We start from the raw sequence: 20,583 nt of genomic DNA, 5'->3' as shown, positions 1-20,583 counted from the left end.
GCAAAAACGACAAAATCTTTCCAAGCCTTCTTTTTTTATTGCCAATTATTTTACTATGCAGTCATACTTAAGCTGAACTAGAACTCTATACACAAGGTGACAATGATGCTTTCTATATCTGAAAACTGTCCATCACAAGCAGTACTGTTCTAAAGCAAAGTGTTACCGTTTTTCGTAATATTTACAAGTTTGGCACATATTCAAATGATTATTTTAGAGACTTACGACAGTCAAACTGAATTATATTCATAATGTTTTTGTCTATATTCCTTTACAATTTAACTCTTATTTCCTCATATAAACGATGGTTTCAACTAACATCGTTTTCTTTGTTTCATCTTTAGAAATTTGAATTTTATAAATATAATTCTTCACAACCAACAAGTCTTGTTACTTGTCTCTTTATTTCGACTAAAACCCGAAGCTTGCGTTTTTTCTTCTTCGGAATTCATGATTAGTGTGCTGTTTACTTAATTGTGTTTGCTCATCGAATTTTTGAATATGTATTACGAATTTAAAGCAATCTATACCATAGGCGTCGCCAGGATTTTTCCAGGGGAGGGGCAAAGCAATTTTTTTCCCCAAAAAATTCCTTAATTTTTTTCATTATATTCTCAATTTATCATTTTTCCGAACGTGACCAGGGGCAACATTTGCCCTACACTCCCCCCCCCCATCAAATTAACAGCAACATGGCTTTGCCCCTCTTTTCCTTTTTTTTTCTTTTTCCTTTTTCCTTTTTGTTTTGCGTTTTCGGGGGGGGGGGGCAGTGCCCCCCTTGCCCCCTTGCCCCCCCCCCCCCGCGACGCCCATGATCTATACAGTTTTCAGCTTGCATATATTTTATAGAATTTATGAATAGTGATTATGCATTTTACTATTTAAATATGTTTTACGAATGCTGTTGCAAATTGAAGTTTTAATGGTTGGCATCGCTGATAGGATTGCTGAAAAAAATGCGCACTATTCTAAGAAAACGTTCATTTAATTTAAGATTTATAAAAACTAAACTGACATCATATTTAAGAAGTTTTCAACCCTTGAACCATTTCAGCGAACTTTTTTTTTTTTTACAGGCGCGCGTGTTATAATCCTAAAAACACTATATTTTACTTTCAATTCTTGGAAGGAATGTGAATTGTATTGTACTCATTGACGGACATTATGATCGGTACGGTAGGGCTGGTCGGGTACCCTTCTCCCTTATTCCGACTTAGCATTGAGTATTCGCCGTCGCCTTCCTTGCACTGAGGTTGGACCACGTTGTACTGGTTAACTTGGGAGGGCTTCCCTGGCGGGTACCCCGCAGGGGAGGTGTAAGCGTAAGCGTAGTCATAGCGTAGCTTGGCACTTGCGGATGCGGGGGAATTTCCAGGGGAGATGCTTGCCACTTCGTAGCCCGAGTCAGCCCCTGGACTTTTCTCCCCACTGACCGGGCCAAGTACCCCACTACTCTTATCAACCTTTGTGTACCTCGGCGCAGCCTCAAGCTGCCCGGCCGGGTTGATTGACGCTACTTCGTACGAAGTGTCGGGGTTGGGCGATGTCGACAGACTCCCCCGAGGCGATATCGAGGCGACTTCGTAAGCGACCGGGTTGTGTGCCCCCTCAAACGGTGACCTCTGTCCCTCGCACATGGGTTCTTCGTAACCATGCCCTGGCTGCGACTTGGGATTTTTCCGCGGATGCTTTAGGGGTTCCGTCTGACCTCCATTAGGTCCGACAAACCCGCCTGGATTGTCATAGCCAGCGTCTGGTATAGGCGAGTGTTCGCTGCTTGCTTGTTCCGGGGAAACATCGCTGTAGTTGCCCTCCGAGAACGCGACGTTGAAGTTGCCGAGCAGAGCCGGGGGATTGCCGTGAACCTCCCCCGGGTGCCCCGGTGAACGCACCCGGCCCTTGGCCTTTAATTGGTTCGGGGTGTCGCTCATGGGAGGGCAGAAGAAGTCACCACTTCTCTCCAGTTCCGTGCCTGCTATGTTTCGCTCGTAAGACGGATTCAGGAGGGTTGGAGCATCTCCAATGGTGACTTCCCCTTTGGATGAAGAAAATGATCACAATTAAAAAGGAATGTGAACCATGTATGTTTGGTGTAAGTTACTACGATTAAAGAATACTGCGACGGCGAACTTAAGATCCCATCGCCATCGGTGCAAAGATTTGCGCATTGGCTTTTGCGCATTGTGACACTTTGTGAAAATACTTGTTCATCGAGATCCCAGTTTTCAGAATTCACCTCCGAGTTCTGTTTCGGTCACGAGTTCATAATACATGGACATCAGCTCGGTTGCCAAAGACACGCATTTCAATTGGCTTTAAGTATCTAAGGACTTGAAAAATCATTGTAATCACTAAGTTTTAGTGATCAAATGAGCAAAATTTAGTGATCTTAAACAGATTAATAAACGTACCAGTAGGATTGACATCAAGCGGTCCAGAGTCACTGCATGGAGAGTAGTAGACACCTGCAGATCTGCCGAAAAAAAATAAAACGGTGGTACGGTTGCACATTTTTAGATTGATTTATTAAATTACATTTGTTAGCAACAACAAATTCGAACATCAGATTCGAAACAGCCAACCGACCCCACAAGCTCGGTGGTCGAGTGGTAAGACATCTGCACTAGAAAGCAGGAGGGCGTGGGATCAAGTCCCAAGGGAAAAAAAGAACAATTATAGACAAAATTATCCAGACAAAAAAAAGGACAAAGCAGACAAAACCAAATTAATTTATGAAAATAAAAACACACAAAAACTACCGCGGAGAAGGAGCGTCTTTAAACTTTTAGACATTAAATCGCTTGGACAAAAATGGATGTATTTATTCTTTAGAATCTAAAATGCCATTTAAGTTTTCTTCTTTGATCACCTTGTTTCACTCCTCAGTTTTAATTCGGCCGAGGTTTGGCGCGACCGTCGTCTTCGCCGAAACAGCGCCACCAGGAGGATCACCAGCAGCAGTCCAAGAAGTGCTGGAAGCCAGTACTGAATAAAGAGTGGCATTGGTCCTGGTGACGCGGTCATTTGCATCTCAGTTCCACCTGTAACGATGCAAGGATAAATTCCTTAAGGCAAATTGAAACATCACCATAACTCCCTAAATCTTTCTCGGTGACAAACATTTAGGAGATGAACAGTAAACAATAATGGAGGAAGTTGCGCCAAGAGGTGGTGATGCACAACAAGTATCTAGGGCAAAATCTATGCGAAATACTTCTTAAGAAAGAAGTAGACTGACATTTGAAAAAAAAAGACAACATCTTCTGTTTCCTCAAAATAATTCCATTCCAATCAAAACTGGACGAAATCTTTCGCATGCACCATTTTTAAACAGTCGATAAATTTACCCACATCAATAATTGTGATATTTTTTTTGGGGGGGGGGGAGGGGGAGGGGCTGGGGCTGGGTTAACAAAATATCAAAGGTTATCGTTGTTTTTAGGTCGATGAATGTATTCTTTGCGAGGACAGTTCTGTACTACATTGTTAGCGAATTTTGCACTTAACAAGCCTCGGTATAGTTTCAATAATACAGGGTTGTGGAACGCGCATTACGCTTGTGCTGTATTTTCACCAATGAGTAACCAACCTGACATATATATTTTTTTCAAATTGTAAACTGTACTCCCCCCTTATAGTGGAGCTGCTTAGGTCCATTTTTGGCCAAAATCGTGCACTTTGTGGTAAAAGCATGAGATTTGGCATGTGGGGTCAGAATGGGCTAGAAATCATTTTAAGATCGGGACCCATCCTGGATTTTGCCCATTTTGGGGGCGGAGCTTGATTGTTTGAAAAAGGGGTGCAAACAATAAAAACTGTATTTAACATCCATTTCCCTCGTTTTTTCTATGCGTTAAAGTAAGCTTAAACATACAATAAGACATTTTAGCTTGTAAACACCTGTTATTTTCCCCCCATTTTGTGGGCGTGGCCTAAATGTGTAAAAGAGGCGGTATATATTAGCAGTTTGGTTCAAATATGGAAAATACCATTCAGTTTGGTGGTAAAATCTTGAAAATTGGCATGTTTAGTCGAAATGGGCTGAAAATCATTTTAAGAGGTGGACCCATCTTGGATCTTGCCCATTTTGGGGGCGGAGCTTGATCGGTTAAAGAGGGGAGTGCAAACAAATAAAAAAATAGAACTTAACTGTTAACATCCATTTCCCTTTGTTCTTCATGCTTTTAAATAAACAGAGACATGATAAAAACATATCCAACATTCTAACACTTGTTATTTTTTTACCCTTTTGTGGGCGTGGCCTTAATATGAAAAGGAGGCCTCACATTAAAGCAGCTTCATTCAAACGAGGGAAAATCAGCACTTTTGCTGGTAAAACACAAATTCTGCATTGGTTAACTATGTTTGCCATACACTGTAAAGATAAGTTTAAAAGGTTGCAAGGATTTTGCTCTTTTAGGGGTCGAGCTACATTTTTAAGTAGAGGGCTGAATATTCGCATAGAAAGGTAAAATGTGGTAATATTTCTACTGGGTAAACTCTTATTCAAAGTGGTTTCATGTCCTTAGATGTACCTGGTACATACAGCCTAGGCCAAAAAATAGTTCTGCTTCCGATACATGGCATTTGAAAATAGGGTAGGGAGGTAGGGAATTCTTTTGGGGTGCATTCTTTTTGTGTCGATCATACATGTGTAGGTGTCTGCGTGTAGTCCATGGTAAACGGTGGTAATTGATTGTTTTTGTCGGTTAAATTTTCACTGTTCCCAAAACGAAATTAGGATAGGGGCTGTCAAAATAGGCCACGCCCACAAAAGGGTAAAAATAACAAGTGTTTGAAAGTTGGAATTTTTTAAATCATGTCTCTGTTTATTTGAAAGCATGAAGAACAAAGGAAAATGTATGTTAAATACCGTTTTTCTAAATTTTGCACTCCCCTTTTTAACCGATCAAGCTCCGCCCCAAAAATGGGCAAGATCCAAGATGGGTCACCTTTTAAAATGATTTTCAGCCCATTTCGACTAAACATGCCAATTTTCAAGATTTTACCACCCAAATGAATGGTGTTTTCCATATTTGAACCAAACTACTAATATATACCGCCTCTTTTACCCATATGGGCCACGCCCACAAAATGGAGGAAAATAACAGGTGTGTACAAGCTAAAATGTCTTATTTTATGTTAATGTGTGTTTTCAAAGCATTGAAAAACTAGAAAATGGATGTTAAATACAGTTTTTATGAGTTTTTATTGTTTGCACCCCCTTTTTCAAAAAATCAAGCTCCGCCCCCCAAATGGGCAAAATCCAGGATGGGTCCCGATCTTAAAATGATTTCTAGCCCATTTTGACCCCACATGCCAAATTTCATGCTTTTACCACAAAGTGCACGATTTTTCGCTTAGCAGCCCCACTATTAGTAAACCCTACCGGTCCTCAATCCTCCAATTTTAATACGAGTTTGCAAACCCCCTAGTGGGTTTCATTGTTCAACGATGTTATTTCATAAGGACAAACCAATAACGAATTAATACCCTTATAGTATTCCATAGACCCTTTGCAGTGCCCGCCATCTTTGAGACGCATGCTGTTATGCGTTCGCTGTCACTTCATTGATTTTTTTTTTAAACCTCAGAGATGGCTACTGAATGCAAACTGTCTATAGAGCAGATTGTCTTTCATTGTATGCGTTCTTCGTTTGTAAAGAAGTTACCCCTGGAGGGGCGGGGCTATTATGTCTGAGTTACCTCCATCTGTCAGTGTACCCTTAGCCGGGTTGTCAGTCACTTGAGCAGCTGTCACCGCTGTCACTGTCCTTGTCGTTGTCAGTGTCGTTGTCCTACCTTCTGTCGCTTCATCTGTTGTGGTATATGGTGCGAAAGTGGTTGCCTGCTCTCTCGTTGTAGGGGATGTGGGGGTTGGATGGGCTGTTGTCGATGTTGTTGTTGGTGGTAGTGTCGTTGATGTTGGCGCGATTGTTGTAGGACACGGACTTTGCGTGAAATATACTTGTCTGGAATTTATACAGACGATTTTTGTTTTAGTTTATGTTGCTTCATGTCATCTTACATTTGGTTGCAGTGTTAAATAAACACCAACGAAATTGAAATCCTTATTGGATAGACTAGTCTTTCAATGTAGATACCACACGGTGTTTATTAACATGCATTGTATTTGTAGTGTAGTATCAGAGAGAGGCAACAACCCGGGGTCGGGTAGGATACTATAGCTGAGATGACCCTCGTTCCTCCCATACATAACACAAATGTAGAATTTGATTTTTTTTTTTTTTTTGGGTTGTATTTTTGACATCGGTGGATGGGTCAACAGAAAGCAATTATTCACCACGTATTATGCTAAAAATACAAAACTTACCCTTTGTACGATGAGTGCGAAGAACAAAAATCATCAATATGATCATCAGCTGGTTCATATTCGTTGTCGCTTCTTTTTCCATAACCCAATTGTATTTGGCCGCCAGAGGTAATACAAACACATTCGTCCTGCTTTGGTGCATTACAGTTACCATCAAATGATGTCAATGAATAACACTTTCGCATTGGGGTGGACCTGCGTTCTGGATGTACCAATGTGGACAATAGACAAATTAATTATGAAATGGTAGTCATTTATTTGTTCCTATCATATAAATTAATGCCGTGTTTCTTGTACTGCCCTATACTCTCAAACGTTTCCGATTGTTATTCAACGAAAACCCTTTCAAAATTTTTTTTGCGTCTGCAATCCTCCAAAAAGGAGGCTTTTATCCGCTCTGAAGTAGACTGGATCTTCTCTTAAAATCATAATCATTCATGGTCATCCTAATTGTGGTTCATTCCAGTGTGCCTGAAAATCAGTAATGTGTAGCATTTACTTTCTATTCTCTTTCATTTACACATTTATTTTCTCAAATGAATCACAAAGGGAAACTGAGAAGGTGAATTATGACAGTTGTTTAAAAAGTTGAACAAAGAAAGTGACTGGAGCAGGTCGCAGGTTCAAGCCCCGCTCAATTTATTTGTTAAACTTTTCATTTTTTTTTAATGAAAGTAAGCAAAGACATAAAATGGGGCAACGGACCGATGGCGTTTGGAAAATTTCCTTTCCGGTATGTCTCCACGTAGTCTCTTCACTGGCATTTCATGTTTACGAATTGCCATGAAAATTTTTGGTTAGATTGTTCATGTCATCATCCGAAATTATTGATACATTTAAATTGACAAATTTGAAAAATAAATGTTCGATTCAAATACATCTTGTATGAAATTGTCAGTAAAACATGAGTATACATGTACCTGTAAACATGTTTAGATATTGCCCACAATTTGTCCCTGGATTACAACCGAAATCACCACGGCACTCGCCCCTACACACACAAAAAATAGATAAAAAAGACTGTTTAAAACGTCAGTTTTTGTCTATATTTCTATAGCTGTTTTACTACTTTTTTTTTTTTTTTTTTTTTTTTTTTTATATATAATCAACACTTTTCTATGTAATAGTTCATACGACCGGATCTTATTCCCCCATTAATAATGTTGTATCATCCAGTGTGCGCAACTCTCTACCTACAATTCATGTGACAATGCGATCATCATAAAGGCCTACTAACGTTATAAATAAGTTTCCTATGTTGTATCCTATCCTAACTTGTAACTTTAAACATAATATCGACCCTCATCCCCAGTGGTGCATATAACTCTGACGTCATAATGGCGTCATCGGGTGTCCAATTACAAGCGATTAAAAATTTCTGGATTTAATCTTTGAAAATAAATGAAGCTGAACTTGACTTTTGCAGAAATTGATGGAATAATCCAGGATCTTCATTTTATCTCGTGTGTGCCTAATTACGTGTCTCTACCTTTCGGTCCAAACCGGAAGTGCCTTATAATTTGAAAGTGGAAAAGGATGTGAACTTGCTTTCAACCATGTTAATCTCTGGCTAGGTTGAACCATGGAGGAAGGTTACAAAAAAATTACCAGTGACGTCATAAAATGTTAGAGCGCCCTCTAGCGGCGTTTGAAAAATGTTTAAAATGAATAGTCAGTTGATGCGTGTGGCAAAGTTTGCTGAAAACACTTGATGATTACTACTGCAGTGCCCGTTGAAAATGTGTGTGTTTGAAAAAAGGCGGGGTTCTTATTTTGCCCACCATGGAAAAACTGTTGCCACTTTTCATAAATAAATGAAGCTTCCCACAGACGTTTATATTTATGAGAAATAAATCAAAATGTAGAGCCATTGCAAACACACCCTTTTAGGGGCGTGGCAGCCATATTACAAATGGGGGGGGGGGTAGTCATGATGCCCCCATAACAAAATTGTGCTTACCTTTCATAAACGGATTAAACTTCACCACGACATTATATTAATGAGAATGTTTATTTTTCGGATATGGAGACATCGCAAACATACCATTTTAGAGGCGTGGCATCCATTTTTAAAATGGGGGGATAATCAATTTGCCAAACGTGGAAAATGTTGACAACCTTTCATATAATGAAATCACCTTTTAGATAGTTCTTCTTACGTGTTGGAGTAGGGCCGCCTTATGGGTGGAAGTGACTGTTGACAAACCTTTTTTTTTCTTACACTGATGCATTATTGCCTCATCTACCCAGTTACTGGTTCTGTCGTCTGTAGAATTATTGTTAACCTCTCAACTGCAGCATTTTCTGAATTTTGGTGGAAACTAGGGTACCTCAGTTAGTCTTGGAAAGACAACTGATACTTCTCCAAACACATTATAATGTTTCCCATGCCTTTTTTTTCTGACGGAATCAAAGGCAGATGCAGTGTCGCAACCTGTATAAAGTATAGATAGTGTCAGGGCTGCTGATTTTTGAATGGATTTTGTTGGTGTAAAACACTCATCACAGATCTTGATACACCATTTTTAAGTGAACGGAGGGGGTTGTGGAGTTACACAGATTCATGGAATTGGAAGTCATAGTGGACCACCACTTTCCACGGTGGGCATAATGATGTTCTCGAATGACGACTTGCAATGGTTGACAATTGTTGCTTTTTTAAAAGCTGAATACCGTGATTGGTATTGGGAGTCAGGATGACGTAGCGGTTCTTTCCTCACTTTCCACCACTGTGACCCTGGTTCGATTCCTGCCCTGGCCATAATGTGGATGGGTTTTCAGTCCCCACCTGATTGCGTGGGTTTCCCCCAGAATATTATTCGGGTTTTTTCTCCCACCTCTAAAACTGTAATTTCTTCTCATTGTCTTCTCTCTATACAGATTTCTTCAGGCTTGCGAGCTACAGTCAGACCATAGGGCGCTTTTGAGGAATCCTTGGACGGAAAAAATATACAACAATAACATTTTAAAGTATCCTCCCCCAGTCTGATTTCTGGATCCGCCCATGTTCAAACTGAATTTCTTTTTAGCGTGTATAGGCCTACTGTACACAAAGTCATTATAAAAGTGGTCCGTCTGACCGTACATTTTCATGACCCCGGTATACTGTTTCCAGTCATGGTTTCTGAGCAAGTCCCGCAAGCGATATTTTTTTTTACACAACTATCTGGGGTACTTTGTGCGCTTTCCTATGGGGCTTGGTTTTTATAACCAGGCTTGAGTGGAGGCTACTATTTTTCAACTTGGTACGGATTTCGGACTTTATTTCCCTTTTAAAAAAAATCCTCCAGAGCCTCAGATCAGGAAAAGAAAAAGGAAATTGCTGCTATACAAGTAGTATCCGACTGAAAAATAACGTTTTTAAGATTCAACTTAAAATTGTTGGAAAAAAGAGCAAAATCTTCATAGGCAGAGCGAGGAATCGAACTCGAGACCTCAGATTATTAGACAGCATGCCTAACCACTAGGCAACGGCGGTGCTCGAAAAATCCCTGCAATTCATAAATTATATACTTTCACACATGTGGAGAGAGTATACGCGCGCGCGCGTGTAGGTAAAAGGTTACAGGATTGTAGATGCGTTCGATAATCGACGAGCGAAGGCGCGCGACGCCATGTTGTGGGACAAGCGCATATCTATCCATGCACATTTTGTCCCACAACATGGCGTCGCGCACCTTCACGCGTCAATTATCGAACGCGTCTGCAAGCGGTCTATAACCGTGATTCAAGTCGCCTGAAAAATGGATACCCCAGACAGTTGTGTAAATAAAATATTCGCGTCCCGCGATATAAGGTAGGCTACCATTCATAAATGTTTTCAATCGTGTCCGTAGAAATAACAATCGTAGCATTACACGTCTACTGCAATTAAGTAGGAGCCTATGTAAAAATTCATGGTAAGTATGAGTACAGTCGGAGAAAATAGTTTCAAGTTTTACTGCCCGTCAGAAAAGACATGATTCAGTGACGGAGACCGAAAGATGTCTTCAACATGCAAAGATTGGTAGGCGGTAACCAATTTAACTACTCCTGAGATTCGTTTGAAGAAACTGATGAAGAGAACATGAGTTCATTCAATTTATGCATGGCATACAAAGCAACATGGACAATTCTTTAATAGTACTATACTTAAATACGCCATTGGACCCGATTTCACTGCATTGAATTATAAAAAATTATTTCGATTAGTTGTAACTGGTTTAAAATGAATAGCATCAGCCAATGAGATTCACTCATAATTATTGGTGGTAAAAGCGAGTGTGAATATCAACAACCAAATATCAAGCGACACTTAAATTCGTTTTACTCACAAATGTTTACATTAATATTGACTATCAATTGTCGGACAAATCGGTTGTCATGCTTCATACGCTTACCACGGGCAGAAGTTCTGTACTACCGGCGGTACCCATTCATCAGATCCCCGTCGCTTTCGTTTGTTGGCCTGTGAAGTATCCACTGGTTGCGTGGTACTAACCAAAGAAATCACCATCCAAAGAACGATTGTGACGATGCCGCTACCAAACGTGTAGTTCCTGCCAAACAACACCATCTTTATTCCGAGTTACTGTTGACAAACTAACGATCCACCAGAACCAACTAGAGTTTAAAACAGACCGATGTTTATTGCCACGTTTTCAGTGAATTTCCATGACGACAGAGCGTTCCAATTTCTCGATAATTTGAGCTACACATACCAATAATTTTGTGCTTGCTGTATTTGGTATTGATTCATTGTGCTTTGTGTGGTGTTAGTCTGGCTACTGTGTATGATATTCCATGTAATGGTTCCTGTTGAACTATAGGAAATGGTTTAGCTTTCCGGTGTTGGCCATATGATGCATGGTGCTTCCTTCAAAACACGAGTAGGTCAAGCCACAGTCAGGCAGAAGAATGTATATGGTCTTAGGCAATTAGAAATTAACCCTTCTATTTATAGACAATAGACGTAATACAAACAAAATAAGTTAGACGACAAAAGCAATTCACGCATTTCCCATAATTAATATATTAGGGCGCACGACAATTTGTGGAACTTTCAGCAAAAACAGTCAATGATTTCGTACTTTCCATAACTCAGCGGACCGACGACACAACGGCAAAGATACACAAATCCTGAAGATGAATCTGCAGTTTCGTCACGTTTTCAGAATTCGTTGCTCTAGAAAAAGAAATAATTTTGTAAATTGAGACCTACCCATCATTTCCATTTAAGCATTAAAGGGCAAACACCGTGACAATGCAAACTTTCGGTCGCACCTCTATGTTTGGCCACAACCGGAAGGGACCACAGGACCCAGCCTTTGTGTCATGTTAAGTTGCCATGGCATCGCAACGAAGAATAAATTAACCTGTCCTTCAATGAAATCGCTTTTCTATTTTGACAGTTTAGCAGTAGAAGTTTTTGAGCTCTGGAGTAGTCTACTCCGAAACCTTTTCCCCCGTTGTAACGCAGACCTAGACCTGATCAAAGTCGCTTATGCTGTCCATAGCTCCATGACGTACCCTCTATTGAACGTACCTCTTTCGCAAGTCGAGAGCAATATATTAGGACAAACACAAATGTATTTACACGTGTTTTTACGTATAAATTGCAGGCTTAGAGTGTATTGGCTGTGAACCCTGCAGCATATCCGACTTGAATAAAGTCTAAGCCTGTTAAATACCCACAACTTAAAAGATACGCTGCATGCAATAAGCTCCTCTGAAAGTTACACAAGTTAGGTCCGTATTTCATGTCTCCCATGTGCCTACTCCATATATACACTCTTAACAAATAAGAAATATAATACGCGTTCGGCTGATTTTGTTTAAATAAGTACGTACTCAGGCTATATTTACAAGGCAAGTATACGCAAACATACATTCTGTGCAAAGTTGTCTTCCAGTCAAATCAATCAAGTGACTGTTTTCAATAGAACACCCAACCTACATGTATAAAGCTAGATTGACTGGCTGTGACTATTTATGTATATCGATACAGCTATGCTTTGACTGTAGGTGATTGATATTAACCAGCTGTGCCTACTTCCTGCCTGCTTTTGTCTGTTGACTGAATTTGACTAGTCACAGTGCTTGCTTGAAGTATGATCTGACTGTTGGTGATTAGCCTGTGTAAAAGGCATGGCAGGCCGGGCAAGAGGATTGATTTGTTTTGACTGTCTGTGTCTATTCAAACAGCCATGGGCGTCGCGAGGGGGGGGGGGGGGCAAGGGGGGCACTTGCCCCCCCCCCCGGAAAAGCAAAAAAAAAAAAAAGGAAGATAAAAAAAAAAGAACAAAGAAAAAGAGGCGCGAAGACAAAGTGGTGTAAATTTAATGAGTTGGGGGGGGGGGGGGGCAAAATGTCCCTGCCCCCCTCTAAAACTGATAAATCGAGAATGTGTTGAGAAATACAAGCATTTTTTGGCGAACATTTTTTTTGCCCCCCTCTAGAAAAAATCCTGGCGACGCCCGTGCAAACAGCAGCAGAGTTTTTAACAATTAACGTTTTCTGCAATAGTCTTTCCTCGCCTAAGAAATCTATTTACAGCTCAACAACTTTTTTATGGTTTAATATTTGTATTATTACTTCAATAATGACTTGTTATACAAATGTATCAAGAAATGCATGATCCAATCGAAAAATGTCCCGATTGAATTCCACCGATTTGCTCATTTACAATTGATTATTTCCATTTTTCGATTTGTGTCAATGACGCGTTTTTTGTTATATATGTAAATTAAAACAACATACAATCATACATAGAGTACGTAAAGTCTGTCACGATCCAATGTGGCCAATCATGCCGGTGTTTATCTACAGAGAATATTTCTACTCCCCCTGGACGGGATGCCAGTCCATCGCAGATTATCCCCCAGCTGATGCCGGTACCCATACATACTCCTAGGTGATCGAGAGAGGTAAGTGGGAGTGAAGTGACTTGCCCAAGGACACAACATATGGCCAGCAGGTGGATTCGAACCCCTGACCCTCTGATCATGAGTCACAAACCCTAACCCATAGGCCACACTCCCCCACAAATGCATACATAGAGTATAAACGCGATTACTGCAAGATACGATCTTTTGCGTATTAAAGTTTACAGCTTGCATAAATTAACACAATTAATTGAGAACAATATCTAAATTGGCGGTTTTTTTTCAGTTAAAATCCAGTATTTAAGTTACAACCGAACAATACCCTTTAAGGTACAACAGTACTGAACAATACTCTATAATATACTAAGGAAAATGATGTTTTTGTGAGTTAAATTGTAACAAAGCTCTCTCGAATTTTTTTTTTTTCTCCGCCAGAAAGCAAAAGTGCGTGGCATTTTTACAATTTCCAAATTACTCACCCTGTGTAAGAACAAACTGGTTATATCCAAACAAAAGTGCACCTTTAAATGTCGGCGGTAGCATAATGGTGTTGATAAGGATTGACCGGCATTTCTTGATTATTAAGATTTCAGAGAAACAAAGCAAAAACGACAAAATATTTCCCAGCCTTCTTGTTTTATTGCCAATTATTTTCTATGCAGTCATACTTCAGCTGAACTAGAACTCTATACACAAGGTGACAATGACGCTTTCTTTATCTGAAAACTGTCCATTACAAGCAGTACTGTTCTATTTAAAGCAAAGTGTTACCGTTTTTCGTAACATTTACAAGTTTGAAACATATTCAAATTATTATTTTAGAGACTTACGACAGTCAAACTGAATTATATTCATAATGTTTTTGCTTACATTCATTTACAATATGGCTCTTATTTCCTTATATAATCGATGGTTTCAAGTAACAGCGTTTTCTTTGTTTCATCTTTAAAAATGTGAAATTATTGAAATTTGAAAAGTATAATTCTTCGCAACAATCAAGTTTCGTTACTTCTTTAATTGGACAAAGTCCGAAGCCTGCATTTTTGTCTTCAGAATTCATGAATAAAGTATGCATTTTACCTATTTGTGTTTGTTCATCGAATTTTTAATAATGCATTACGAATTTAAAGCAATCTATACAGTTTTCAGCTTGCACAATTTTTATCATGAATTTATGAATAATAATTATGCATTTTACTAGTCATTTTTGTTCATCGAATATTTAAATATGTTTTACTAATGCTGTTGCAAATTGAAGTCTTAATGGTTGGCATTGATGAATAAAAATATAGGATTGCTGAAAAAAAATTGCGCACTTTTATAAGAAAACGTTTATTTAAATTAATGATAAAATTTTATAAAAACAAAATTGACATCATATTCAAAGTTTTTCAACCCCTGAACCATTTAAGCGAACTTTGCGTTTTAAAGGCGCGCGTGTTATAAACCTAAAACACTATATTTTACTTTCAATTCTTGGAAGGAATGTGAATTGTATTGTACTCATTGACGGACATTATGATCGGTACGGTAGGGCTGGTCGGGTACCCTTCTCCCTTATTCCGACTTAGCATTGAGTATTCGCCGTCGCCTTCCTTGCACTGAGGTTGGACCACGTTGTACTGGTTAACTTGGGAGGGCTTCCCTAGCGGGTACCCCGCAGGGGAGGTGTAAGCGTAAGCGTAGTCATAGCGTAGCTTGGCACTTGCGGATGCGGGGGAATTTCCAGGGGAGATGCTTGCCACTTCGTAGCCCGAGTCAGCCCCTGGACTTTTCTCCCCACTGACCGGGCCAAGTACCCCACTACTCTTATCAACCTTTGTGTACCTCGGCGCAGCCTCAAGCTGCCCGGCCGGGTTGATTGACGCTACTTCGTACGAAGTGTCGGGGTTGGGCGATGTCGACAGACTCCCCCGAGGCGATATCGAGGCGACTTCGTAAGCGACCGGGTTGTGTGCCCCCTCAAACGGTGACCTCTGTCCCTCGCACATGGGTTCTTCGTAACCATGCCCTGGCTGCGACTTGGGATTTTTCCGCGGATGCTTTAGGGGTTCCGTCTGACCTCCATTAGGTCCGACAAACCCGCCTGGATTGTCATAGCCAGCGTCTGGTATAGGCGAGTGTTCGCTGCTTGCTTGTTCCGGGGAAACATCGCTGTAGTTGCCCTCTGAGAACGCGACGTTGAAGTTGCCGAGCAGAGCCGGGGGATTGCCGTGAACCTCCCCCGGGTGCCCCGGTGAACGCACCCGGCCCTTGGCCTTTAATTGGTTCGGGGTGTCGCTCATGGGAGGGCAGAAGAAGTCACCACTTCTCTCCAGTTCCGTGCCTGCTATGTTTCGCTCGTAAGACGGGTTCAGGAGGGTTGGAGCATCTCCAATGGTGACTTCCCCTTTGGGAGGAAGAAAATGATCACGATTAAAAAGGAATTTGAACCATTCATGTTTGGTTTAAGTTACTACGATTAAAGAATACTGCGACGGCGAACTTAAGATCCCATCGCCATCGGTGCAAAAATTTGCGCATTAATTGTCTTTTGCGCATTGTGACACTTCGTGAAAATACTTGTTCATCGAGATCCCAGTCTCAGAATTCACGTCCGAGTTCTGTTTCGATCACGTGTTCATAATACATGGACATCAGCTCGGTTGCCAAAGACACGCATTTCAATTGGCTTTAAGTATCTAAGGACTTGAAAAATCATTGTAATCACTAAGTTTTAGTGATCAATGAGCAAAATTTAGTGATCTTAAACAGATTTATAAACTTACCAGTAAGATTGACATCAAGCGGTCCAGAGTCACTGCATGGAGAGTAGTAGACACCTGCAGATCTGCCGAGAAAAATTAAAACGGTGGTACAGTTGCATATTTTTAGATTGATTTATTAAATTACATTTGTTAGCAACAAAAAAATTCGAACATCAGATTCGAAACAGCCAACCGACCCCACAAGCACTAGAAAGCAGGAGGTCGTGGGATCGAGTCCCACCCGAGTGAATTTGTTCAACTTTTCCAATTGACTATACAGTGTTTATAAGTCGGTGAAGGGCAAAACCTAATATTGATTTAGATCACCCCGACGAAAATTTATCTTATGATTAACAACAAAAGGAAAAAAAGAACAATTATTATAGACAATTATCCAGACAAAAAAAAGCACAGAGCAGACAAAACCAAATTAATTAATGAAAATAAAAACACACAAAAACTACTCTGGAGAAGGAGCGTCTTTAAACTTTTAGACATGAAATCGCTTGGACAAAAATGGATGTATTTATTCTTCAGACTCTAAGATGCCATTTAAGTTTTCTTCTTTGATCACCTTGCTTCACTCCTCAGTTTCAATTCGGCCGAGGTTTGGCGCGACCGTCGGCTTCGCCGAAACAGCGCCACCAGGAGGATCACCAGCAGCAGTCCAAGAAGTGCTGGAAGCCAGTACTGAATATAGAGCGGTGCGTCCTCATCGGCTGGCATTGGTCCTGGTAACGCGGTCATTTGCATCTCAGTTCCACCTGCAACGATGCAAGGATAAATTCCTTAAGGCAAATTGAAACATCACAATAACTCCCTAAATCTTTCTTGGTGACAAACACTTAGGAGGTGAACAGAAGACAATAATGGAGGAAGTTGTGCCAAGAGCTGGTCATGCACAAAAAGTATGTAGGGCAAAATCTATGCGAAAGACTTCTTAAGAAAGAAGTAGACTGACATTTGAAATAAAAAGACAACATCTTCTGTTTCCTCAAAATAATTCCATTCCAATCAAAACAGGACGAAATCTTTCGCATGCACCATTTTTAAACAGTTGATTAATTAACCACATCAATAATTATGATTTTTTTTTGGGGGGGGGAGGGGGAGGGGCTGGGGCTGGGTTAACAAAATATCAAAGGTTATCGGTGTTTTTAGGTCGATGAATGTATTCTTTGCGAGGACAGTTCTGTGCTACATTGTTAGCGGATTTTGCACTAAACAAGCCTCTGTATAGTTTCAATAATTCAGGGTTGTTGAACGTGCATTACTCTTGTGCTGTAGTTTCACCAATGAGTAACCAACCTGACATTATGCATATTTTTTTCAAATTGTAAACTCTATTCTCCCCTTAGTTAACCCTAACAGTCCTCAATCCTCCAATTTTAATACGATTTTGCAAACCCCTAGTGGGTTCATTGTTCATCGACGTTATTTCATAAGAACAAACCAAGAACGAATTTATATCTTCCCGACGCAAAACACTTCCCCTTATACTATTCCATAGACCCTTCGCATTGCGCGCCATCTTTGAGACGCATGCTTTTGTGCGTTCGCTGTCACTTCATTGATTTTTTTTAACCTAAGAGATGGCTACTGAATGCAAACTGTCTATAGAGCAAACTGTCTTTCATTGAATGCGATCTTCGTTTGTAAAGAAGTTACCACTGGAGGGGCGGGGCTATTATGTCTGAGTTACCTCCATCTGTCAGTGGACTCTGAGCCGGGTTGTCAGTCGCTTGTGCAGCTGTCACCGCTGTCACTGTCGTTGTCGTTGTCAGTATCGTTGTCCTACCTGGTTTCGCTTCATCTGTTGTGGTATATGGTGCCCGTGTGGTTGCCTCCTCTGTCATTGTAGGGGATGTGGGGTTTGGCTGGGCTGTTGTCGGTGTTGTTGTTGGTGGTAGCGCCGGTGATGTTGGCTCGATTGTTGTAGGACACGGACGTTGCGTGAAAGATCCCATTCTGGAATTTATACAGACGATTGCTGTTTGTACTTTATGTTGCTTCATGTCATTTTCCGTTTTAGTTGCAGTGTTAAATTAACACCATCCATATTGAAATATATATTTAGATATCACGCGGTGTTTAATTACATGAATTTTAATTGAAGTATCAGAGAGAGGCAACAACCCGGCGTCGGGTAGGATACTACATTAAAGATGATCCTCCCCCAGCAGACCAAAAAAACGTTCCAAAGTATTTTTTTGATTTTGTTTTTAAATTAAACTTGGTGGACGTGTAGACAGGCAGAAAATAATAAATATTTACTTCACATAAGAACACAAACTCACACATTGTAGTTTGAGTACGAAGAACAGAAATCGCCGATGTGAGCATCAGGTGGTTTGTCTCGGCCCTGGCCCCGGCGTCCATAACCTATTTGTATTATGCGGTCATCAGTAATACAAGCACAGTTGTCCTCCTTTGGAGCCTCGTCACAGTTCCCTGATTTGTACGAAAAACATCTGCGGGATGGGCCAACCCGAGGGCCGCGATCTGGTTGTACCGATTGTGACAAATGAGAAATCAAATAAGACACGGTTAGCTATCTAAATGCATTCGCCTAATCTGGCCTGTTTTGGCTTCTTATAGAAATAAATGCCGTGTTACTTGCAAATGTGATTTTCTTCTCTTAATTTTTTTTTAAAAGATTTTATTGCATATTCTTGTTAAGGGGCAAAATCCCCTATAATTTTTTCATTCACGTTATTGGCTTTGAAGTGGTCCTGTCGTTTTCAGTGGCGCACCCAGGATTTTTTTTTTTGGGGGGGGCTCAATTTTTTTTTGTTCTTACAAATTTGTTAGAAGTTGAATATTTTTCAAAAAAGTTTGCCCACAATTTTTGGCCGCAGAAAAAAAAAAAAAATTTTGAGGGGCGGCCTATTTTGACGTTAGTGGCGCCACTTACACCCCTATTATATTACTCGAAAACAGGCCACATTCATATCACCAAGGCCAAATCGTGGGACTAAAAAAAAATAAAAAATGACAACCTCTGGGGGGGGGCTCAAGTCCCCGAGCCCCGCCCCCCCCCTCGGGTGCGCCACTGGTCGTTTTCCACTATTTTAATGCAAGTATGCAAATGGGGGGTTATTTTCTTTCCCCAATCCTACGACATAGTCCCTTCACTGGTATTTCGCGTTTGTGACTTGCCAGGAAAACATTTGTAAGATTATTCATAAGATGGAATTTGCGGTGGGGTGATTAAATCAATATTAGGTGTAAGATTCTTCAGTTCATCCTCATAAATGATTTATACATGTACAGTTAAAATTGTATTATTTGACAAAAATGAAAAGCTCAGTCAAGAACAAGTGTACAAAGTTGTCAATTAGGGCGATGTGACTGTGTACCTGTAAATCTTGCTGGAGCTGCTCCACACCGGTTTCCTGGATTACAACCGAAGTAACCCATGCACTCGGCCCTGAAAAATGTGATTAAAAGGACTGCTTAAAAAGGTTAACATGGTTTTCTTAATTTTTGTAACCGTCTTATTCCGATATTATCGACATTTTCAAGAAATAAAGCGTATAGTGACTTGCACAATATTGGTTTCATGTACACTCGCATAATTCCCCCAACGATCAATGTATTCCGCTGACTCTACCTGGCGTTGGAGCTGTTGTGGGGGGAGGATGGGGATGGGGGTGGCAGGGACACCAGCATTCTTTGGGGTACACCAAGGGCTAATCCAGGACATAATTTTCCAGAAAACGAAAAACGGGCGGGAGGGGGGGGGGGGGGGCAGAGGCGGATACATTTAGGTGTTGAGAGTTGCCATTACTAAACAAATTACGTTGTTAACTTACTCTTCCCCCGAGTCCTTATAATCAAGGCTGAGTACCTTTGATGATGGGGTACAATATCGAATAGTTGAGTCCACGTATCAAGTACTCAGCTTCTCGAATTCGAGTCCGATCGAGTATTTGATATTCGATACGAGTGCGAGTATTCTCAAAAAGTACTAGAGTTTTACTCGAGTACGATAATACTACAACACTGACCATGAGTCATCCAATTTTTGTCTGATACACAAAGCAACATGAACAATAATGGCTTGACACTGTAGAATTTCCTTAAAAGTGTCATTGTACCCGTCACCACTGTATTAAATAACAAATCACTTCTATGTAAAAAGCGAGCTTGAATATTAAATATCCAATATCAGGATATAGCGAAAGCAGTATTCATCGTACAAACGTATATGACTTTAATATCGAATAATAATGATCGGATTATTGATTGCCACGTTTCACACACTTACCACGGGCATAAATTCTCCACTACCGCAATTGCCCACTCTGGTGCGCCCCGTCGCCTTCGCTCGTTGGCCCGTGAGGTATCCGCTGGTTGCGCGGTACTAACCAATAAAATCACCATCAAAAGAATGATCATGATTAGAAAAACATGGAGTCCAATGCCGCTACCAAACGTGTAGTTCCTACCAAACAGCACCATCTTTATCCGGAGGTTCTGTTGACAAACTAACGATCCAACAGAACCAACTTTAGAGTTTAAAACAGACCGATGTTTATAGCCACGTTTTCAGTGAATTTCCATGACGACAGAGCGTTCCAATTTCTCGATAATTTGTGCTACATATACCAATAATTTTGTCCTTGCTGTATTTGGT

The 20,583-nt window shown here is 40.5% G+C and overlaps 3 protein-coding genes across 3 annotated transcripts; all 3 read right to left on the bottom strand.

Moving 5' to 3' along the window:
• Positions 1-884: 884 nt before the first annotated feature.
• LOC119729849 lies at positions 885-10,889 on the bottom strand. Its single transcript, XM_038202642.1, has 6 exons — positions 10,714-10,889; positions 10,276-10,386; positions 5,803-5,972; positions 2,870-3,041; positions 2,412-2,473; positions 885-2,035 (listed from the first exon to the last, which is right to left on the bottom strand). The coding sequence occupies exons 1-6, from the start codon at positions 10,887-10,889 to the stop codon at positions 1,116-1,118; spliced, it is 1,611 nt and encodes a 536-aa protein (XP_038058570.1). The 3' UTR covers positions 885-1,115.
• A 2,927-nt stretch (positions 10,890-13,816) lies between these two features.
• LOC119729469 lies at positions 13,817-16,703 on the bottom strand. The gene is made up of 3 exons (XM_038202035.1): positions 16,519-16,703; positions 15,966-16,027; positions 13,817-15,586 (listed from the first exon to the last, which is right to left on the bottom strand). The coding sequence occupies exons 1-3, from the start codon at positions 16,695-16,697 to the stop codon at positions 14,667-14,669; spliced, it is 1,161 nt and encodes a 386-aa protein (XP_038057963.1). The 5' UTR covers positions 16,698-16,703; the 3' UTR covers positions 13,817-14,666.
• Positions 16,704-17,608: 905 nt separating this feature from the next.
• LOC119729848 (platelet glycoprotein Ib alpha chain-like) lies at positions 17,609-17,911 on the bottom strand. The gene has a single exon (XM_038202641.1). It carries the CDS (start codon positions 17,909-17,911, stop codon positions 17,609-17,611), a length of 303 nt encoding a protein of 100 aa, XP_038058569.1.
• Positions 17,912-20,583: the final 2,672 nt, after the last annotated feature.

The sequence above is a fragment of the Patiria miniata genome, unplaced genomic scaffold, assembly GCF_015706575.1.
Source record: "Patiria miniata isolate m_02_andy unplaced genomic scaffold, ASM1570657v1 HiC_scaffold_21, whole genome shotgun sequence".
Classification (NCBI taxonomy): Eukaryota; Metazoa; Echinodermata; class Asteroidea; order Valvatida; family Asterinidae; genus Patiria; species Patiria miniata.
This window is presented reverse-complemented; position numbering and strand designations above follow the sequence as displayed.

Excerpts from the sequence above, each read along its gene's own strand:
- LOC119729848 (XM_038202641.1), bottom strand. The coding sequence starts at position 17,911 with ATGGGATCTTTCACGCAACGTCCGTGTCCTACAACAATCGAGCCAACA.
- LOC119729849 (XM_038202642.1), bottom strand. The coding sequence starts at position 10,889 with ATGGTGTTGTTTGGCAGGAACTACACGTTTGGTAGCGGCATCGTCACA. Across the intron at positions 5,973-10,275 it reads CATGTCTTTTCTGACGGGCA|ACAAGTATATTTCACGCAAA; the intron begins GTAAAACTTGAA and ends TATAAATTCCAG. Across the intron at positions 2,036-2,411 it reads GCTTGATGTCAATCCTACTG|GGGAAGTCACCATTGGAGAT; the intron begins GTACGTTTATTA and ends CTTCATCCAAAG.
- LOC119729469 (XM_038202035.1), bottom strand. The coding sequence starts at position 16,697 with ATGCAAATGACCGCGTTACCAGGACCAATGCCAGCCGATGAGGACGCA. Across the intron at positions 16,028-16,518 it reads AAACTGAGGAGTGAAGCAAG|ATCTGCAGGTGTCTACTACT; the intron begins GTGATCAAAGAA and ends TTTTCTCGGCAG. Across the intron at positions 15,587-15,965 it reads GCTTGATGTCAATCTTACTG|GGGAAGTCACCATTGGAGAT; the intron begins GTAAGTTTATAA and ends TTCCTCCCAAAG.